This window comes from Neofelis nebulosa, chromosome 4 (genome assembly GCF_028018385.1).
Source record: "Neofelis nebulosa isolate mNeoNeb1 chromosome 4, mNeoNeb1.pri, whole genome shotgun sequence".
NCBI classification, from domain to species: Eukaryota; Metazoa; Chordata; class Mammalia; order Carnivora; family Felidae; genus Neofelis; species Neofelis nebulosa.
In genome coordinates, this window is record NC_080785.1 from 14024786 (window position 1) to 14041729 (window position 16944).

General features: G+C 47.2%; 2 protein-coding genes and 1 long non-coding RNA gene across 3 annotated transcripts in view; 2 read left to right on the forward strand and 1 right to left on the reverse strand.

The window, feature by feature from the left end:
- The window catches only part of TMEM178B (transmembrane protein 178B), a 379754-nt gene extending 374269 nt beyond the window's left edge, over positions 1-5485 (reverse strand). The window contains exon 1 of the mRNA XM_058724067.1: positions 4911-5485. Coding sequence (XP_058580050.1) covers positions 4911-5292 — 382 coding nt within the window. The 5' untranslated portion in view covers positions 5293-5485. The remainder of the gene's footprint in view (positions 1-4910) is intronic.
- A 459-nt stretch (positions 5486-5944) lies between these two features.
- Positions 5945-15413, forward strand: LOC131508877 (uncharacterized). The gene is made up of 2 exons (XM_058724066.1): positions 5945-6745; positions 14516-15413. The coding sequence occupies exons 1-2, from the start codon at positions 5945-5947 to the stop codon at positions 14621-14623; spliced, it is 909 nt and encodes a 302-aa protein (XP_058580049.1). The 3' UTR covers positions 14624-15413.
- Positions 11175-13953, forward strand: LOC131508882 (uncharacterized). Its single transcript, XR_009260194.1, has 2 exons — positions 11175-12896; positions 13144-13953. It is a non-coding gene; the product is annotated as an uncharacterized LOC131508882 (long non-coding RNA).
- Positions 15414-16944: the final 1531 nt, after the last annotated feature.

The window sequence follows — 16944 nt, forward strand, 5'->3', positions numbered from 1 at the left end:
GCAGGGATGAAAAAATAATAATGCCCACCTCGGGCGTTATTATGAAGAATAAATTAGCAAGTATATGGAAAACTCTTAGAGGAGTACCTGGCATCATGTTTGACAATTATTATTATTAACCCTTTCCATCCAGACAACAAGGCAAGTTTCTCTGAATGGAGTGGAGAGAGGGCAAGGAGAGAATAGAGAAGCATGTGAGAATTCTGATGGAATTTTAATGGAATCTTAAAGATGGGAAGTTAATAAAATATAGACTTGGTATAATTGACCATGAACTCAAACCTTCTGCCCAAAACATTCAAGTAGCAAAGTTTCTTCAAGTGTAGAATAATATACTTAAATTTGAGGTCAAGTTATCATGTTTAATTAATTTAATTCCTCATCTGAAACCAAGTACATGCTTGCTCTTTTGAGGCTCTGGGTTCCATGCAGCTCTGTCCAATGGAGCCTTCTGGGATGACAGGAATGTTCTCTAACCTGCACTGTCCAATATGACAGCCACGAGCCACACACGGCTCTTGAGCCCTTGAATGTGGCCAACGTGACTAAGCAAATGAATTTTTAATTTCATTTTATATTGGTTATTTTAAATTTAAGGAGCCACCTGTGGTTAGCAGCTACCCTACTGGGCGTTACAGCTACCAGGGACGTGAGTATACAAGCTCCTTGACTTGGCTTTTCCCGGCTCTCCAGCTCCACTCCCTGCCCCTCTCACTCACTCCAGCAATCACCACTCATGAGGCCAAGCTGCTGTTTCACAGCTCCGTGGCTATGCAGATGGCTCTCTTGGCCTGAAATGCCCTTCCTCACCATCCACCTCCAAGTTCATGAAAATTGTGTTCCGATCTCATTTCCTCCAGGCAACTTTCCCCACCCCACCCCTCCTGGCTTACCCCCATCCCCCTGCCCCACTGCCAACACCATCCATCACTGCCTGCTTGGTGCTTCTCCGCATCTGTAGCTGCTGCTCTGTCGTTGTCATTTATCCCCTGTGACGCTAACAGACTATGGGAATTTTAAGGCCCAGGTATTATCCATCACTTCATTCCAGGGATGTGTGTCCATCACATAATACATGTGCAGTAAATATTTGCTGAGCACATTAATTTGTGAATATGTGCAGTGTTTTGTTCAAATAAGCCTCAATACAGAGACAACCAGTCTATGATTATATAGATCAAATTCTACTAGAAGGCCTATTTTCAAATAATAAAAAAAGTTCTCAGAGTCTCAGGTGAAGGTCTACTTATTTTAAGCCATATCAATATAACATGCCAGTAGAAATCAAAGAATGTAAATGTTCCCTGGAACAAAATCCTACCTGTAGCTATTCCTCCTAAGGGTCTGGAAGTCTCTTGGATTTCAGAAACTGATCCTGTCATTGATCTGTCCCCCGTGCTTGCAGTGACTTACTAGGGAGACGTTGACATGGTTGAAAAGCAAGACAAGAGGACTTGATTATGGTCACAGTCGTATGGGGATTCAAGGGTGATCTATCCTTGCTGCACCCTCTACCCAATCCCACCTCCAAGAAGGAAATCATTAAAATCTCATCTAATGTGAAAAATAATGATTGTGGGTGATAAATGTCTGTTCAGTGACATCGGCTGTCCAAAAAAGTACTGTTTCCCTCATTCCGTAGCAAAACTTTTTTGCTCAAAAAAACCTTCCCTGTTAAATTATTCAGCATCTGTTGCAATATTAACCTACCCTGAGAGCCATGCTGGCTCATTTTTTTTTCATCACAATTTTCTGACTAATCCTTTATTTGGATTCCCACACAAGTGTTCCTACAATTAGAATAAGCTCTTGATGGATACGTTTCTGGGAACCTAATTTGTATGAGATATTTCCCAAGTACCAAGCATCTGGTGAATGTATTTTACAAATTATATCTTTCCTGCCCTTCAGGAACTTAACAGTTCAATAAGACGAACGAATAAATATACCGTGACCAAAAATGCATATTTGTTATTGGTACACACATGGCAACAGGGCATGGAAGAAATGGATTTCAGAAAGAACATGAATCTAAAGGACTTTGTCTTCGAATCAGATATAGATTTGACTTTTGTCTTCTTATTAATTATGCGGTTTGGTTGTGTTTTAAAATGCACAGACGGCAACTTTCTAATGTAATGAACATTGGTTTAACAAATGACTGAGTTACGTGGAGCTGTATGATCTTTTAGATAGATCTCTAATTTTCCCCTAATGTTGACAGATTTTACACAGTCTTTTTCTCTGGTGTCCCTTCCCCCTTGCCCAACACATATCTCCCAGCATTTTAATCTGAGATGTTCCCCCAAAAGACAAAGGCCTACCATATCTTTTGAGGCTGCTAATGAATACTGTGAGATAAATATCTTTCCCTAAGATGCCTGCCCTAAATTTAAATAGAGGAATATCAATTTCTGGGTGTGTGTGTGTGTGTGTGTTTTTTTTTTTTACTTCCTTCTAAAATCTGCCGATCTAGAAAGAACACGGATTAAGTCTAGAAATTATGTTCTATGTTATCGGAGTTGCTTGTGAATTCTACTAACAGAAGATACCCTTATTTCCAAAACGTGTCTATTGTTGCTTAGAAAAGGAAGATCTAGCTCTCAAATATTATGCTCCGAGGTTAAAAATGAAGACAGTGACCTTAAGTCTCTCAAGATTTGTAAGGCTGGCATGCCATCTATCTCAATAATACCTAACAAGAATGTCAAATGGACAGAAACGGCCATGGTAAGCGGGTGCTTGCAGCTGACATTGATTGCTGTATTTTGGGTGATGGGGAACAGCATCTCCATTAGTCCAAGTGAAATACAATGCCTGCCAACTCTAGGTATCAGTGTATTCAATCCCCCTGCTGTGCCGTGTCCATTTTCTGTTGCTGCAATTAAAAATCAGTCGATACAAAGTCAAAATGTTGTACACTCTTCCCCTATCCCTTTCCCTGTCACTGTGTTTCCAGCTTCACCGGAAGAACATGTCACTATGGTAACCAATCTCTCTGGTGCACAGACCAAGTTAACCTTTCTAGCCGGATTGCCAGGCAAAGCAACATGGAATCAAAGCCCTCTATAGAACCACCAGAAGATACGGACTCCATCCCCCTTTTTCTAAGTGGCGTTAACCAATACCAGACAGAAGGATACCCATCTTGTTGCAAGAGACATTTAAGAAAGGAAATTCAAGAATGTCCTTCAGCAAGCCCTACCACTGCTTATCAGGCATTATTATTAACATGAATTCTCCCTCCCGTTTCAGCCAACTTCCTACCGTCTCAATTTTGATGAAAGTGGAAAACAACAAACGAAGTAACACTTCACGAATCTGAGAGCCTGCAAACTGTTACGAAGTCACCCATTGTCAAAAACGAGTCTGGTTTCTCTTGTTTTCCTACTTTTAAATCCAAGCCAAGTTACTCTCTTCTGGAATTCTCTAATATTCTGTACATCGTTACAAAGTTGTAGAGCTCCGAATGGGTCCACCTGCTTCATATAGGAGACTAACCACGAAGCAGTTGTGATGTTTGTAATATTAAGACACTGAAAACTGGATCGGCTAAGATCCCTAGTCATTCTACAGAAACTACAAAATAAACATTCAGATGGATTCTCTTTCTGGACTTTTCTAAATCTGACTTGCCACCTAGATCATACCCACTGCTTGTCATTCTTCAACAATTGGCTTTTTTCAAATTACCACTTTTTTCTGATCAATTTCAATATTTTTATAAATCAAAGAACATCAGCTCTCACAAATAATATTTTAAAACAGAAGCAAACCTGTGTTATAATATTAAGAGACACAAAGAACTGTTTTCTATCTTTGACTCAAAGACTTTGCAGGTAACAACATCATTTTCACCTTGGCATCAGCATTTAATAGTCGAAGAGAATGAAACACAGTGGGGGGAGAACAACACTCATAAAATCACACCACATCTTCCAGAATGCAACTACCATAGGAGAGAACGTATTCTCTTCTTCAGAGCAATATTAATAATACATCCAAACAACAGTTCAGTGGACTAATAGAACAGGGTGGTCCCCAAAGTATAAATCACACAAGATTTACAAATTGCATGAGACGAACAGACTTTTAAAAATGTATGTGATCATAAGAAAGAAAGTATGAAAGAAATTTTTATCATTAGTAAATATGGTCTGTTTTATGTTTTGGAGTACTTTAGGTATTTTTGATATAAATCTTCTGAAAATGGTAAATTTTTTTCTCTAAAGTGAGGAACTACTTTTTATGTGTTTATTAGGCCCTGTTAAAATTCAAAGCACACCAAGTCACTTTTGTCGACCATTTCCCCAAAAGGAGAAACCAAGAATCTGGTCAACAGGCCTGGAGCTACAATGGGGCAGGGGCTGTGATTTATCCATGTTTTTATGACCGACCAATGCCTGCACCACGCCGGGTATAGACTGGCACTTAGCAAACGTTTGTGGCGTGAATATGGCCTTCTCAGTGAGATGTTTCTCCTGAATCGGTTCAACATCTAAAACAAAGATTAAAACTAGGAGGCTGTCTGCGGGACACATCATTCTCAAAGGGGCTTCCTCTGCAAAGAACACAACGCGACAAATTCCCTCCCTTTTCAGAGACTGATGAAGCATTATCCTGGATGAAAACCCTGGACCACGATATTCCACGGGAATCCCATCACACAAACGCAAGACAAGAGGCCGGGCAGAGAGAGGTAAGCCTCCATTACCGGCTATCGGGAGGCAAGTTCTGGCCGCTCCGAGGCTCAGCAGGGCCTGGACAACCTGACCTCCCGTTCGCAGGAGGCCGGAGAGACCGTGGCCAGGCGAAGGGAGCAGAGGGCTGCCGGGCGAAGGGAGGAGAGGGCTGCCGGGCCTAGAGGCGCCGGGCTCTCCGCAGCGCCACGCCTCGCGCCTCGCGCTTACCTTTCCGAATGAGGGCTGCGATCTCGGGGTCGAAGCCCTGCCGGTGGCATTTCCTCCAGAGGCCCATGTTGGTGGAGTTGTACTGCCGGCTGCACTCGTCAACCGGGCTCATGGCGAAGAGCTGCCGGCGATTCCGGGCCCGGAGGAGTTTGCCCTCCCAGCGGTCCAGGCGGGAGCGGCTCGCCCGGAGCGGCAAGTTGTTGTTGTTGTTGTAAATGAAGCCGGGGTCGACCCGGCGGGTGTTGAAGGCCTTGCACCTGTCCCTGTGCTTCCTGGCGTCCGTCTCGTACCAGTGGTCCGAGCAGATGGCCACGGCCAGCATGCCGAGGGCGCAGAGCGCTAGCGAGAGGCCCGTGTAGAGCAGTAACCTTCCGGCAGCCATGCCTCCGCTTGGCGGCTACACCATGGGCATGATCCGCCGCAGCCTCGCCTTCCCTCCGCGCGCCCGGAACAAAGCGGCGGGCGGGCGGCCGAGCCAAGGGGGAGGGGGGACCGGAGGGGGACTCGCGCGGCGGCGCCCCCTCGCCCCCGCCTGCCGGTGCGCGGCCCAGGGACTGCGGGGATGGGGGCGGACAGCCTAAAAAGTTCTGATCCGGGGAGGCTCCGGCTGGCTTCTGGGCATCCTCCGGGGGGGCAGGTGCAGCCTCCGGCGGCGGCGAGCGGACAAGACCGCCTCCCGCGCCCTCCCTGCCCAGCAGGAAGCTACTGCCCCGAACCGGCCGCGTCGGCACACAGCCGGACTTCAGGCGCCGCTGCCCTCGGGCCAGAAACTAAACACCCAGTGCCCTCGGCTGCAGTGAGACTGTTGGGATTTCTTTGTGCAGGGTGGCGACGGGACCCGCTCGCCTGGCCTTTTCTTGGGGTGAGGGGGTGGGGGCTATCACGAGTTGCTGCGCGACGACAGAAGGAACTCCAGCACCCGCGACGAGACCGGCCAACGAAGGAAAACCTCCAGATGCCAGGGCCGGCTGCCCTGAGTCCCGCCTGGGTCTCCCACTCAGCGACTGTCCCCCTTCCGATCTGCAAACCAAGAAATGTTCTTCCTCTCTGGGTCGGCTCTTTGGAAAAGCTCCGTCCTCTGGTCACCAGTAGGTCCTTTGCTGTCTGGCCAGCGCGCTGTGCTCAGAGGCGGGCTTCCCGTGGGCGCACGGTCGCGGCCAACCTTCCCGCGCGAGCTCCCGGGTGTTCTGCTTCTGGCCTCGCCATTCACGAGGCCCCTCGGGCCGACGGCGCGGTCACCCGGACGGCGTAACCGGACGAGCCTCGGCCCGCGGTTAGGGGTGAATGGGCGGCAGCCGGCGGGCTCGAGAGACAGGATGCGCCGAGGAGGATGCACCCGGCAGGGCGCACGGCGCGGCGCGCGCGGAGCTCGGCGCGCGGTGCCTTCAACACCATGGACAGGTCGCGCGATCGGGGCTCACCACCAGCCCCGCAGCCAGCCCCGGGGGCGTCATGCCGGTCTCCCCAGCGCAGTCTCCTTCCTGAGTATCCACCCGAGAGGTTCCAGACCCGCCTCTCCCGCGATGCCTCTGCCTCACTTCATCTGGCTCCCAAGTAGCCCCAGGAACCTGCTGCTCAGGTGCAAAGAAAATGCTGCAGGCACCGAGGAAAACAGCGGTCCCGGCCCTTCAAAACAATCCGCCCCCTTCTCCCGCCACAGCCCGGCACTGGAGCTGTCTGCTCTGCCCAACTGGGGTCAGCCGCTCTCAGACTGCACCATTTTCTTCGCAGCCCACCCAGGAGCCGAGGCGCCGGCTCACTTGGCGGCGCGCGGAGAATCCCGTCCGGGCCTCGGCGTCCCGCGATCAGGCTCCCAGCGCGCGGCGGCCGCCGAGGTGAATGGGGCGAGGGTGGGGGAGGGAGGCTGGGGCGCTGGGCTTCCCCTCCCTGCCTCCTCCTCTAGCCGCGGCGGCTCCGGGGCCTCGCGGGCTCGGCGGGTGGTGGGGAGCCAGAGCCCAGGCTGCGCCCGGGGTGCTCGGGAAATCGCATCGCCCGGGTGCGGGCGCCGGAGGAAGCCGCTGCCGCGCTCGCTCGCTCGGGCGCCGGGCGCTGCAGCTTTGGCTAAAACCCACAGACGAGAACACGGAGCGCGCAGCCAAAAGCTAGTGATGTCATCCGTGCAACGTGAGCCTCATCTCTTATTTTTCTAGCATCCTTAAAGATAAACTGCACCATTTCCCAGGCACGAGATGTCTAAGCCTGAGTCTCTGACCAGGCAAGTCAATGGTGTCTGGATAGGTATGTGCCCAACCATATCCATATTTATGCACATATACATACATGTGGCATGTAGCATGTTTCCGTGCATTATTATAAATTTAGGGATGTTGCCCCCTTCTCCTGTTTATCTCGTTTTGGTGATGGAAAATTCCCTCACATCGACCCCAGTTCTTTAAAGACTGCTTATTGCGGAGTCGGCGTTCAGAGGGGCTGAGGAAGTTCCTGCGTCCCCAGTTTTGTCGCTGGAATCTAGGATCACATTAGATCTTTGTTTTCCCCAGAAAGCCACAGGCGCTACCTTGCTAGCTCCAGCCGTTCCCTCCCCCCCCCCCCCCCCCCCCGCCTCCCGGGGCCGGGCGCGTCGCTGGGGTTGCCACGGCCAACCCGAGTCTAGCCCCACGCCAGCGCCAGACCCCCCGACACACACCCACCTCCACCTGCCACCACCTCCCTCCCCAGCAGGAAAGAAAAAAAGGAAACTGACTGATCCTTTCAGGACCAGAGGAAGAGAATTTTAATTGGGGGGAGGGGGGGGGATGCTTAATAGATAATTTGAAAACGCTGGGGGGCTCGCTTTGAGGAGGGGAGGTGGGGTTAAAAGAAACCTCGGTGCGGGTCTGTCCTCATCTGGGTGGCTGCTGGATTTAGGCTTAGCGGGGGCGCTGGGAAGCAGTGCGGGACCCCAGACCGTGGGCGGGTGGGCCCCAAGGGAGCCCCAGTTCATCCCAGAAACGCCCGCCACCCCCACCGCCCGGCTCACGTGAGACCGCGCCGCAAAGGCTGGGAGCCTCCCTCCCAGGTTGAAAGCCTGGTTTTTTCTTTGCAATGCTTGCCCCTCATTTTCACCCTTACTCCAAAGCTGGGGGCCCGCACCGCGGGGTAAAGAGCTGCCCTGCGGGGGGAAAATGTGTCCGGCACCCTGCTTTGCACAACGCGGCCTGCGAGCCAGAAAGAGCGCACCTCCACCATATTCTTTTTGTCTTTTTTCATCCTCCCTGCAGTTTGAAAATCGGGAACGAGGCGTTTCAGTGCCATCTAGTGGGGGAGGGGCGTGCCTCGCCTTCGGTCCCTGGATGCGGCAATGGGTTTTGCTGAAAGGGACAGCAGAGCCTGAGGATGTCCGCCGGGTTCTAGGGGGCCCGGCTGGCCGAGGGGCTATCTGGCATATGCCGTTGGCCGCCTCCCGGTCCCCTGGGTTCCCTAGGACGGTGAGGCGGAGCCCAGCGACTTGGCCACAATGTGGTCTCACCTTTCCTGTCTACCCTCACCAGTTCCCTCTCCCCCAGCCATGAAAATCTGGAAACAAGCGCAAACACTTCGCACACTTGCAGACTTGCAGTCTGAAATTCCCGGAGCTACTTCATTCTGGAAAGCCCAGAGCATTTCCAGCCTAACAGGATGTCTGTGTCTGACCACAGGGAGGAGGCAGAAAGGTGAAATGATACCTACAAGGTCACTCAGCAAGTAGGGGCACGTCCACATTAGAGCCTCACTCTCCTGATTACCAGTTCTCCCCTCCCCCGAGAACCAGTTCCAAGAGGTGCCCTGGAGCCCCCTCGAAACCCAGGAGGTTACCCATCTGGCAATGAAGGTACCTGTTCATTTTCTCTGTATCTGTCCTCCCTCTTCCATTATTCCGTCCCTTTCTTGTTCTTCCTTTGCAACTTTTCTCCAGGCCTGTGCCTTAGGCCTGCTTCCACTGATGTGCCTTGTCCCTTCTCCCATGGCCCTCCTGGGCCGTCCTGTGATTAGGGCCCTGCTGTGGGAAGGGCCCTAAATGGAACACTGTCCTCCTCTTTTCCCAACATCATTAAAATTCTATCTTGAAAACTTTGGCCTTGGTGACATCCCCAAAGCCTTTTAAAGATGTTGTTTTGAGGCCTCCTTTGACATGCGGTTTTCCTGGACAGCACTACTCCATTTGGGGAAGAGCCTGGTCTTTGGTGCTAAAAGGAGGGAGGATTCCTCCTCCAGACTATATAACCACTTGACCTTCTTTTCTTAATTGAGTGATCTATGTTTCTTCCCTCTGCCTTCTTCCAGTTCCTTCCACCCTGTTAGCTGTGGCATCACTGTTTCCAACCTCGTCCTTCTGATTCGAACCTACACTGTCCCAGGATCAGAGAATCCCAAAATTGGAAGGGACTTTAGAGTTTACCACACAAAAATGCATGAATCTCTCCTAGAACATTTCCCAAAAAAGTAATTGGCCAGCTTCTGCCTGCATACTTGCAGTGATAGGGAAATCACTCTCTTGGCAAGTACCCTGTTCCACTCTCAGGTGGTATAAATGGTTAGACAGTCCTTCCTTATACTGAGTCTCATCCTATATCCCTGTAATCCTACCCATTGGCCTTTGAGAAGCCCACAGATACCTGATTCCTCTCCCATTTAATGGTGCTTCTCATACTTGACCTTGGCCATCATGTTCTCCCTAAGCCTTCTTCCCTCCAGACTAAATACCCCCTTGTTTTTTTGTTTTTTTTTTTCTCCTTGAGCTTACTGCTCCAGGCTTTCTGATGCTTCCTGATTATTAGTGCTTCTTGTATCCAGCAGGGCTCCTTGATCTAACCGTGAAGTCAACCGATAAAGAAAAAACACGGTCAGTCATGTTTCCACGTGACCCATATAAAGTTCTAATCATCCTCACTTTCTCTTCCAGGATCTCTTCTACAACTCATCCTTTCTGAATGCTATTCTAGGATCTTGCCCCAAAATAACATTAAAATCATTGGTTTGCAGTTTGTGAAATCCACATTGTTGAAATTTGGAATTTCATTTGCTCACACACAACCTCCCCCCTTTCGCTAACCAGCGTTCACATTCTCCAAGCTTTCTCTAAGGTCAACGACAGAGATACAGAGATATCATTAAAAGTTCTCTTTCCTGGGTTGCAGTTCACCCAAAGCAGATAGATGCTTTCCTATAATTTCTTCACCCATTGGGAGCTATCTTTAGTTATCATATTTGATCTACCCTACACCCTACCTTCCGTCTAAAAATCACTCTCCTTGACCTTGTCTATTGGAAGCAAAATAAAAGTTGATGAGGTGTGCTTTCTCATGCCGGCTATCAAGATGCCATCATTTGCTATATACACTTACTCCTGTTTTCCTAATTAACTTTGCACAACTTGGACATTACTTGAAACCCACGAGTTATCTTCCACTTTAGCCCTCCTGACACAATTCCTCCAGTGTGTGACATGCTAGTATTTATGCTTGAATAGCTGCTCTTCTCCCTATATCTCCACTCATCACAGAGCCACATTTGTGTGTTTAGCAACTTTCCTTCTTTTCTTCCTTAGTAGGGTCATTATAGCAAAAGGCCATTTTCGTCTCACCCCTAGCCATCTAAGTCCTCTCCTTACTTTATAGTCTTCTTCCTCCACCACACCACCATGTTGATCTTCTTCTATTCTACAGTTATCCTTTACCCAAAATTCTGCAGGAATTTCATCTTTCTTTATTTTTGTTTAATGTTTATTTATTTTAGAGACAGAGAGACAGAGTACAAGCGGGGGAGGGGCTGAGAGCCAGAGACAGAATCTGAAACAGGCTGCAGGCTCTGAGCTGTCATCATAGAGCCCGACTCAGGGCTTGAACCCATGAACCATGAGATCATGACCTGAGCTGAAATCAGACACTTAACCCACTGAGCCACCCAGGTGCCCCTGCAGGAATTTCATCTTGCCTATACAGTGAAGCTCAAACTCTTTACAAGGTGTAAAGAGTTACACCCCCATACAAGGTGTCACAAAGGCTTCAACCTATTTTTTTTTCATTTTTTATTTTATTTATTTTTTTAATGTTTATTTTGGAGAGAGAAACAGAGAGACAGAGTACAAGCGGGGAAGGGGCAGAGAGACAGGGAGACACAGAATCTGAAGCAGGTTCCAGACTCTGAGCTGTCAGCACAGAGCCCGACATGGGGCTCAAACCCACAAGCCATGAGATCATGACCTGAGCCAAAGTCAGACACAACTGACTGTCACCCAGGCACACCTTTTTTTTTTTTAAGAGAGAGAGTATGTGCACACTGAGGGAGGGGAGGGAGTTGAGGTAGGGGAGGGAGTTCAGGCGGGGAGTTAAGGGCAGGGAGAGAGAGAGAGAGAGAGAGAGTGAGAGAATCTTAAGGAGGCTCCACGCTCAGTGCAGAGCCCATTGTGGGTCTCAATCCCACAACCCTGGGATCATAACCTGAGCCAAAAGTGAGTCAGGTCCTCAACAGACTGAGCCACCCAGGTGCCCTTCAGCCTATTTTCTAAAACTGGCCATTACACTCCCTTAGGCCCTCTGTTCTAACCAAGCAGCCCTCTAAACTTGTTTTAAAAAGCCCCTCTCCCCATTGGCATTCTTCCTCTTGTCCATAAAATACTTAACTGCTCTGCTTTTGAAAGTCCGTACAATTACAGGTGCCTCATATCAATAGGTCAAATAAATGTCATTTGATCCTCTCACTAGAAGCTAAAAAGACAACCAGTTAAAGCCAACAAACATCCTGGATATTTAAAACCTCTTCCTAGGGGCGCCTCGGTGGCTTAGTCAGTTAAATGACTGACTCTTGGTTTCAGCTCAGGTCATGATCTCACAGGTGGTAGGTTCAGCCCCCACCTCAGGCTCTGTGCTAACAGCTCAGAGCCTGGAGCCTGCTTCAGATTCTGTGTCTCCCCCTCTCTCCCCGCCCCTTCCCCACTCATGCTCTGTCTCTGTCTCTTGAAAATGAATAAACATTTTTTAAAAAGCTGTTTTAAATGACACAACAGAAAAATGATCAAAGGTCTTAAAAAGAAAATTTATAGGGGCACCTGGGTGGCTCAGTCGGTTAAGCGTCCGACTTAGGCTCAGGTCATGATCTCGCCATTCACGAGTTCAAGCCCCGTGTCAGGCTCTGTGCTGACAGCTCAGAGCCTGGAGACTGCTTCAGATTCTGTGCCTCCCTCTCTCTCTGCCCCTCCCCCGTTCATGCTGTCTCTGTCTCTCAAAAATGAATAAACGTTAAAAAAAATTTTTTAAGAAAATTTACAGAAGAAAAATTCAAATGGAATATTAACATACAAAAAAAAAAACCACTCAACCCCTCTAGTAATCAGAGAATACAATTTTTTTGAAGTGCTTCTTTTTTACCCATCCATTGGAAAAAGTGTTTATGTGTCTGTTAATGTCAAGTGTTGGCCAGGGCATAAGGAAACAAGCTGTCGTGCTCTGCTGGTGGGAGCCTCAACTGATACCACCACTCAGGAGGGCAACTTGGAGTAGCTGTGAAGACGAGAGATGTTTGTTTCGATCCAGCAGCTCTACTTGTAGGTATCTAGCCTGGAGAAACACTGGCACATGGGGCAAAGAGCAGTTTTGGTATGCTGCCCATCTCCTAGGGCTTCTATGACAAAGCACCGCAAATCAGGTATCCTAAAGTGTCAGAAATTTATTGTCACACAGTTCTAGAGACTGGGAGTACAACATCAAGGTGTTGTCAGGACCATGCTCCCTTTGAAACCTGGAGGGGAGAATCCTTCCTTGCCTCTTCTAGCTTCTAGAAGGAGCTTCTAGCTTCTAGTATCTGCTAGAAATCCCTGACATTCCTTGGCTTACTCTGATCTCTGCCTCTGTCATCACATGACTGTCTTTTCTCACAACATCCTTCCTCTGTTGCCAAATGTCTCTCTTCTTATAAGAACACCAGTCATACTGGAACATAAGCCTACCCTATTCCAGCCTGACCTCATCTGAATCAATTACCTCTACTATGACACTATTTCTAAATAAGGTCACATTTCTTTTTTTTTTTTTAATTTTTTTTTTTAACGTTTATTTATTTTTGAGACAGAGAGAGACAGAGCATGAACGGGGGAGGGGCAGAGAGAGAGGGAGACACAGAATCGGAAGCAGGCTCCAGGCTCTGAGCCATCAGCCCAGAGCCTGACGCGGGGCTCGAACTCCCGGACCGTGAGATCGTGACCTGAGCCGAAGTCGGACGCTTAACCGACTAAGCCACCCAGGCGCCCCTAAATAAGGTCACATTTCAAAGTCATAGGGGTTAGGACTTCAACAGAGGTTCTGGGAGGACACTCTTCAACCTACAATTCTACCTTTCATGTAAAATAGAAGGGGACAGGGGCACCTAGCTAGTCAATGGGGTGAGTGACTCTTGATCTCAGGGTCATGGGTTGGGGCCCCACGGTGGGTGCAGAAATTACTTAAAAATAAAATCTTGGGGCGCCTGGGTAGCTCAGTTGGCTAAGCGTCCAAGTTCAGCTCAGGTCATGATCTCATGGTTCGCGAGTTCAAGCCCCACTTTGGGCTCTACGAGGACCCTCAGAGCATGGAGGCTGCTTCGGATTCTGTGTCTCCCTCTCTCTCTGCTCTCCCCACTCACTCTCTCTCTCTCTCTCTCTCTCTCTCTCTCAAAAATAAATAAAGATTTTAAGATTTTTTTAATAAAAAAATAAAAATAAAATCTTGAAAAAAATAAAGGAAAAAAGGGGTCATAAGCTAATATATATGTATCTGTTTATTTGTGCAAAATGAAAGAGTGATAGAAGAACCAAGGAGCCAAGCAGACAACAGGAAGCTGGCAGCGGGAAGCCACTACCACCACGAGGCAGTCTCGGCCCCAACAAAGAGCCCAGGGCAAGCTTACAAACGCAGCCCACCTCTCATGTACCTGAATGTTTATAGGTGTAAGTCAAATGATGAATTGTTAAACAACGATGTTCCAACCTCCTACCTTACACATACCTTTGTGATGACCAATTTTCAAATATGTGTAAAGTTATATTTGAGTATGAATACAATTTGGCAAAATATCAAAGACAACCAAATTATGACTGCTCATGTGTTGATGGATCGGCAATGCACAGGTGAGTAATAAAATAGAGGCACTTATAATTTACAACAAAATACGTATCATAAGAGTTATTTTTCTTGACTTTTATTTCAGAAAAATCATTCTGTTGTTATAATCAAGATTTTCACATAACTTTATATTCTATTGATGGTAATGTCAAATGTTTTTGACAACTGCTTTTGATTCCCTGTAGTTTTTAAATAGTTCTTTTTTTTTTTAGCTTATTTATTTACTTGGAGAGAGAGAGAGAGAACCAGCGAGGAAGGGGCAGAGAGAGAGGGAGAGAGAGAGCCAAAGTGGGCTCCATGCTGACAGCAGAGAGCCTGATACGGGGCTCAAACTCACAAAAGGCAAGATCATGACCTGAGCTGAAGTCAGACACTTAACCGACTGAGCCACCCAGGATAGTTTTGGGTTTGTTTTTTTTTTAATTATTTCCAATTTGGAGAAACTTCACCCTACTGAAGCAGTAACACTTCTATTGGAATGTCAATAAAATTCTCTTTTTTTAATTTTTTTAATGTTTATTTTTGAGACAGAGAGAGGCAGAGCATGAATGGGGGAGGGGCAGAGAGAGAGGAAGACACAGAATCCGAAGCAGGTTCCAGGCTCCAAGCTGTCAGGAAGGAGCCCGACACGGGGCTTGAACTCACAGACCATGAGATCATGACCTGAGCCGAAGTCGGAAGCTCAACCAACTGAGTCACCCAGGCGCCCCACAAATTCTTAAAACAAAACTTATATTTGGGATTTTGTATGTTATATTCAAGCATTGTAACGATCACCTATGACAAGTTATTGTTAGTGCAAAAAATGCAAAAAATATTACTTTTATCATGTAAAATATTATCATATATGTCATGATTTTTACTGTCAAAGTAATATGTAGATCCACAATACCTATTCAGTTCTTCTTTCAAATATTCCAGTGCTAGAAAGAAAAATACGAAAAATTGCAGTCCATTGCTTAATTTGTTCAAATCTCTCCACAGTCAAGACCATATCTTGATCTATAACAGTCGGAAAATAGTTACTACAGACATTACTTTGGCTTATTCGTACATGAAGCCTCTTCTTTCAAGTCATGAAAACATTTGCATTTCCTTGTTCTAATTCTCTTATATTTTATTAGGATATCACATTTGATTCCATATGCACTCTATTTTTATTTAGAAAACCATTTTCTTTAAAATTTAAAAGTATTTTTAATCCCTTTAAGTGAGAAATCACCAAACTTAGGTTTTCTTTTGCTTATACCATTAATAGCAAGTAATAGTTTGTATCAAAAAATTGTGGACAGCACAAGTCCTAAATTAATTTTATCTTCCACAAAGACCACATTCTTGCTCTAGATTTGAGGACATTCTATTGTTTCATTTAGCTTTCCTAATATATCTTACATCCTTTCTACATTAAATTTAATGGCTTTAGTCAGCATTTCTATTGTGTGTCTTTTTTTAACGTTTATTTATTTATTTTGAGAGAAAGAGAGAGAGAACGTGCACACGAGAGCCAGGGAAGGGCAGAGAGAGACGAGAGAGAGAGAATCCCAAGCAGGCTCTGTGGTGACACGGGGTCTGAACTCATGAACTGTGAGATCATGACCTGAGCCGCAATCAAGAGTCAGAAGCTTAGCTGACTGAGCCACCAGATGCCCCACATTGTGTGTCTTAAGTGGCTGTAAGGCCAAATTAAAATGTGTCTTGTCTATGGATAGATTCAAGATATATAAATAATCTTTCAATTCCTCCAAAGAACTTCATGACTATTGGCTCAGTTGAGGCCACATCTCTAGCAACAAATTCAAACTATGTTATATATGTGCTATAAAGAATGTTTCTGGATTTTAGGCCAAAATCTAGGTTAGGTCTAGAAATACACTTATGGTTTAAGAGGAATATGAATTGCAAGAACATAATCTTGCAAAACGTGCCTCAGTTACTGTGTGCAACTGTTCAAAATACCACCCTAATTCATATGTAACTCCAGAACCATGAACTGGAACACAAAAGGAAGCAGGAAAATGGATGACCATCGCTGCTGGGAAGTGACGCTTCCTTATTCAAAAATCTACTGCCTGCGTGCTACCTGGGAGGAAGGATTTGACAAGTTAATCATTTCATCTTTTCTTTTATCAAAGTGCCTCCACCCTCACACCCTTTCTGTGCTCCAAAGCAGTAGCTAACACCGTATTAGCAGCAACACAACCCACATAACTTAAAGGCATTTAGATGCAGATGTTTTTTGTTCTGAGGGAAAGAGTTTCAGAAAAGCATGTCCTTGGGGCCTGAACTGTGTTAACCAGAAGAGCAGCTGTTTGGGCCACGCTGTGCCAGTACTGATGGCCGCCAGATCCCAAGACAGAAGGGCAACCATGCGTTCTCCAGGACAGTTACGTTTTGTGTTTGTGATACGTGAGCCCTATAAAACATAGGGTCTAGGACAGGGGTCTCCTACTGGGGACGGAAGGCAGCCTCCCTGGTAGAATAAAAAGAGCAAAGAGTATTCCCTGAGCCTGGGGACCAGGTTCACCCAGCAGAAGCTGAAACTATGGAGACATCTTTCTGGCCAGAGCTGGAGCCATGAAACCAGACGTCACTGCTGCTGGAGTTGCTACCCATGGCAGAGAACAGAGGAGAAATACCCTGTCTTCGGCTCACCAGTCTTTTGCTAGAAACTCCCACTGGTGGAACCCAGATGGACACCAGCTGACACAGGGGCCTGGGGATACGCAGCCTGCAAATGTCAGTCCCCGGCAGTACAACAGAGCAAGGAAAGTCAAGGCACAAATCTGAGGGCAAACAGGCCAGGATGGACTGGCACACAATACATATTCTCATAAAGTCAGGACCAAAACAAATGTGCTCTCTCTACCACCACCGGTTAATACGTTGAGGGGCAAGAGTAGAGTAGGCACCAGAAATTAAGAGTCACAACAAGTGCGGGGGTGCCTGGCTGGCTCAGTTGG

Excerpts from the sequence above, each read along its gene's own strand:
- LOC131508877 (XM_058724066.1), top strand. The coding sequence starts at position 5,945 with ATGTTCTTCCTCTCTGGGTCGGCTCTTTGGAAAAGCTCCGTCCTCTGG. Across the intron at positions 6,746-14,515 it reads AGCGCGCGGCGGCCGCCGAG|AGAGAGGCAGAGCATGAATG; the intron begins GTGAATGGGGCG and ends TTTTTGAGACAG.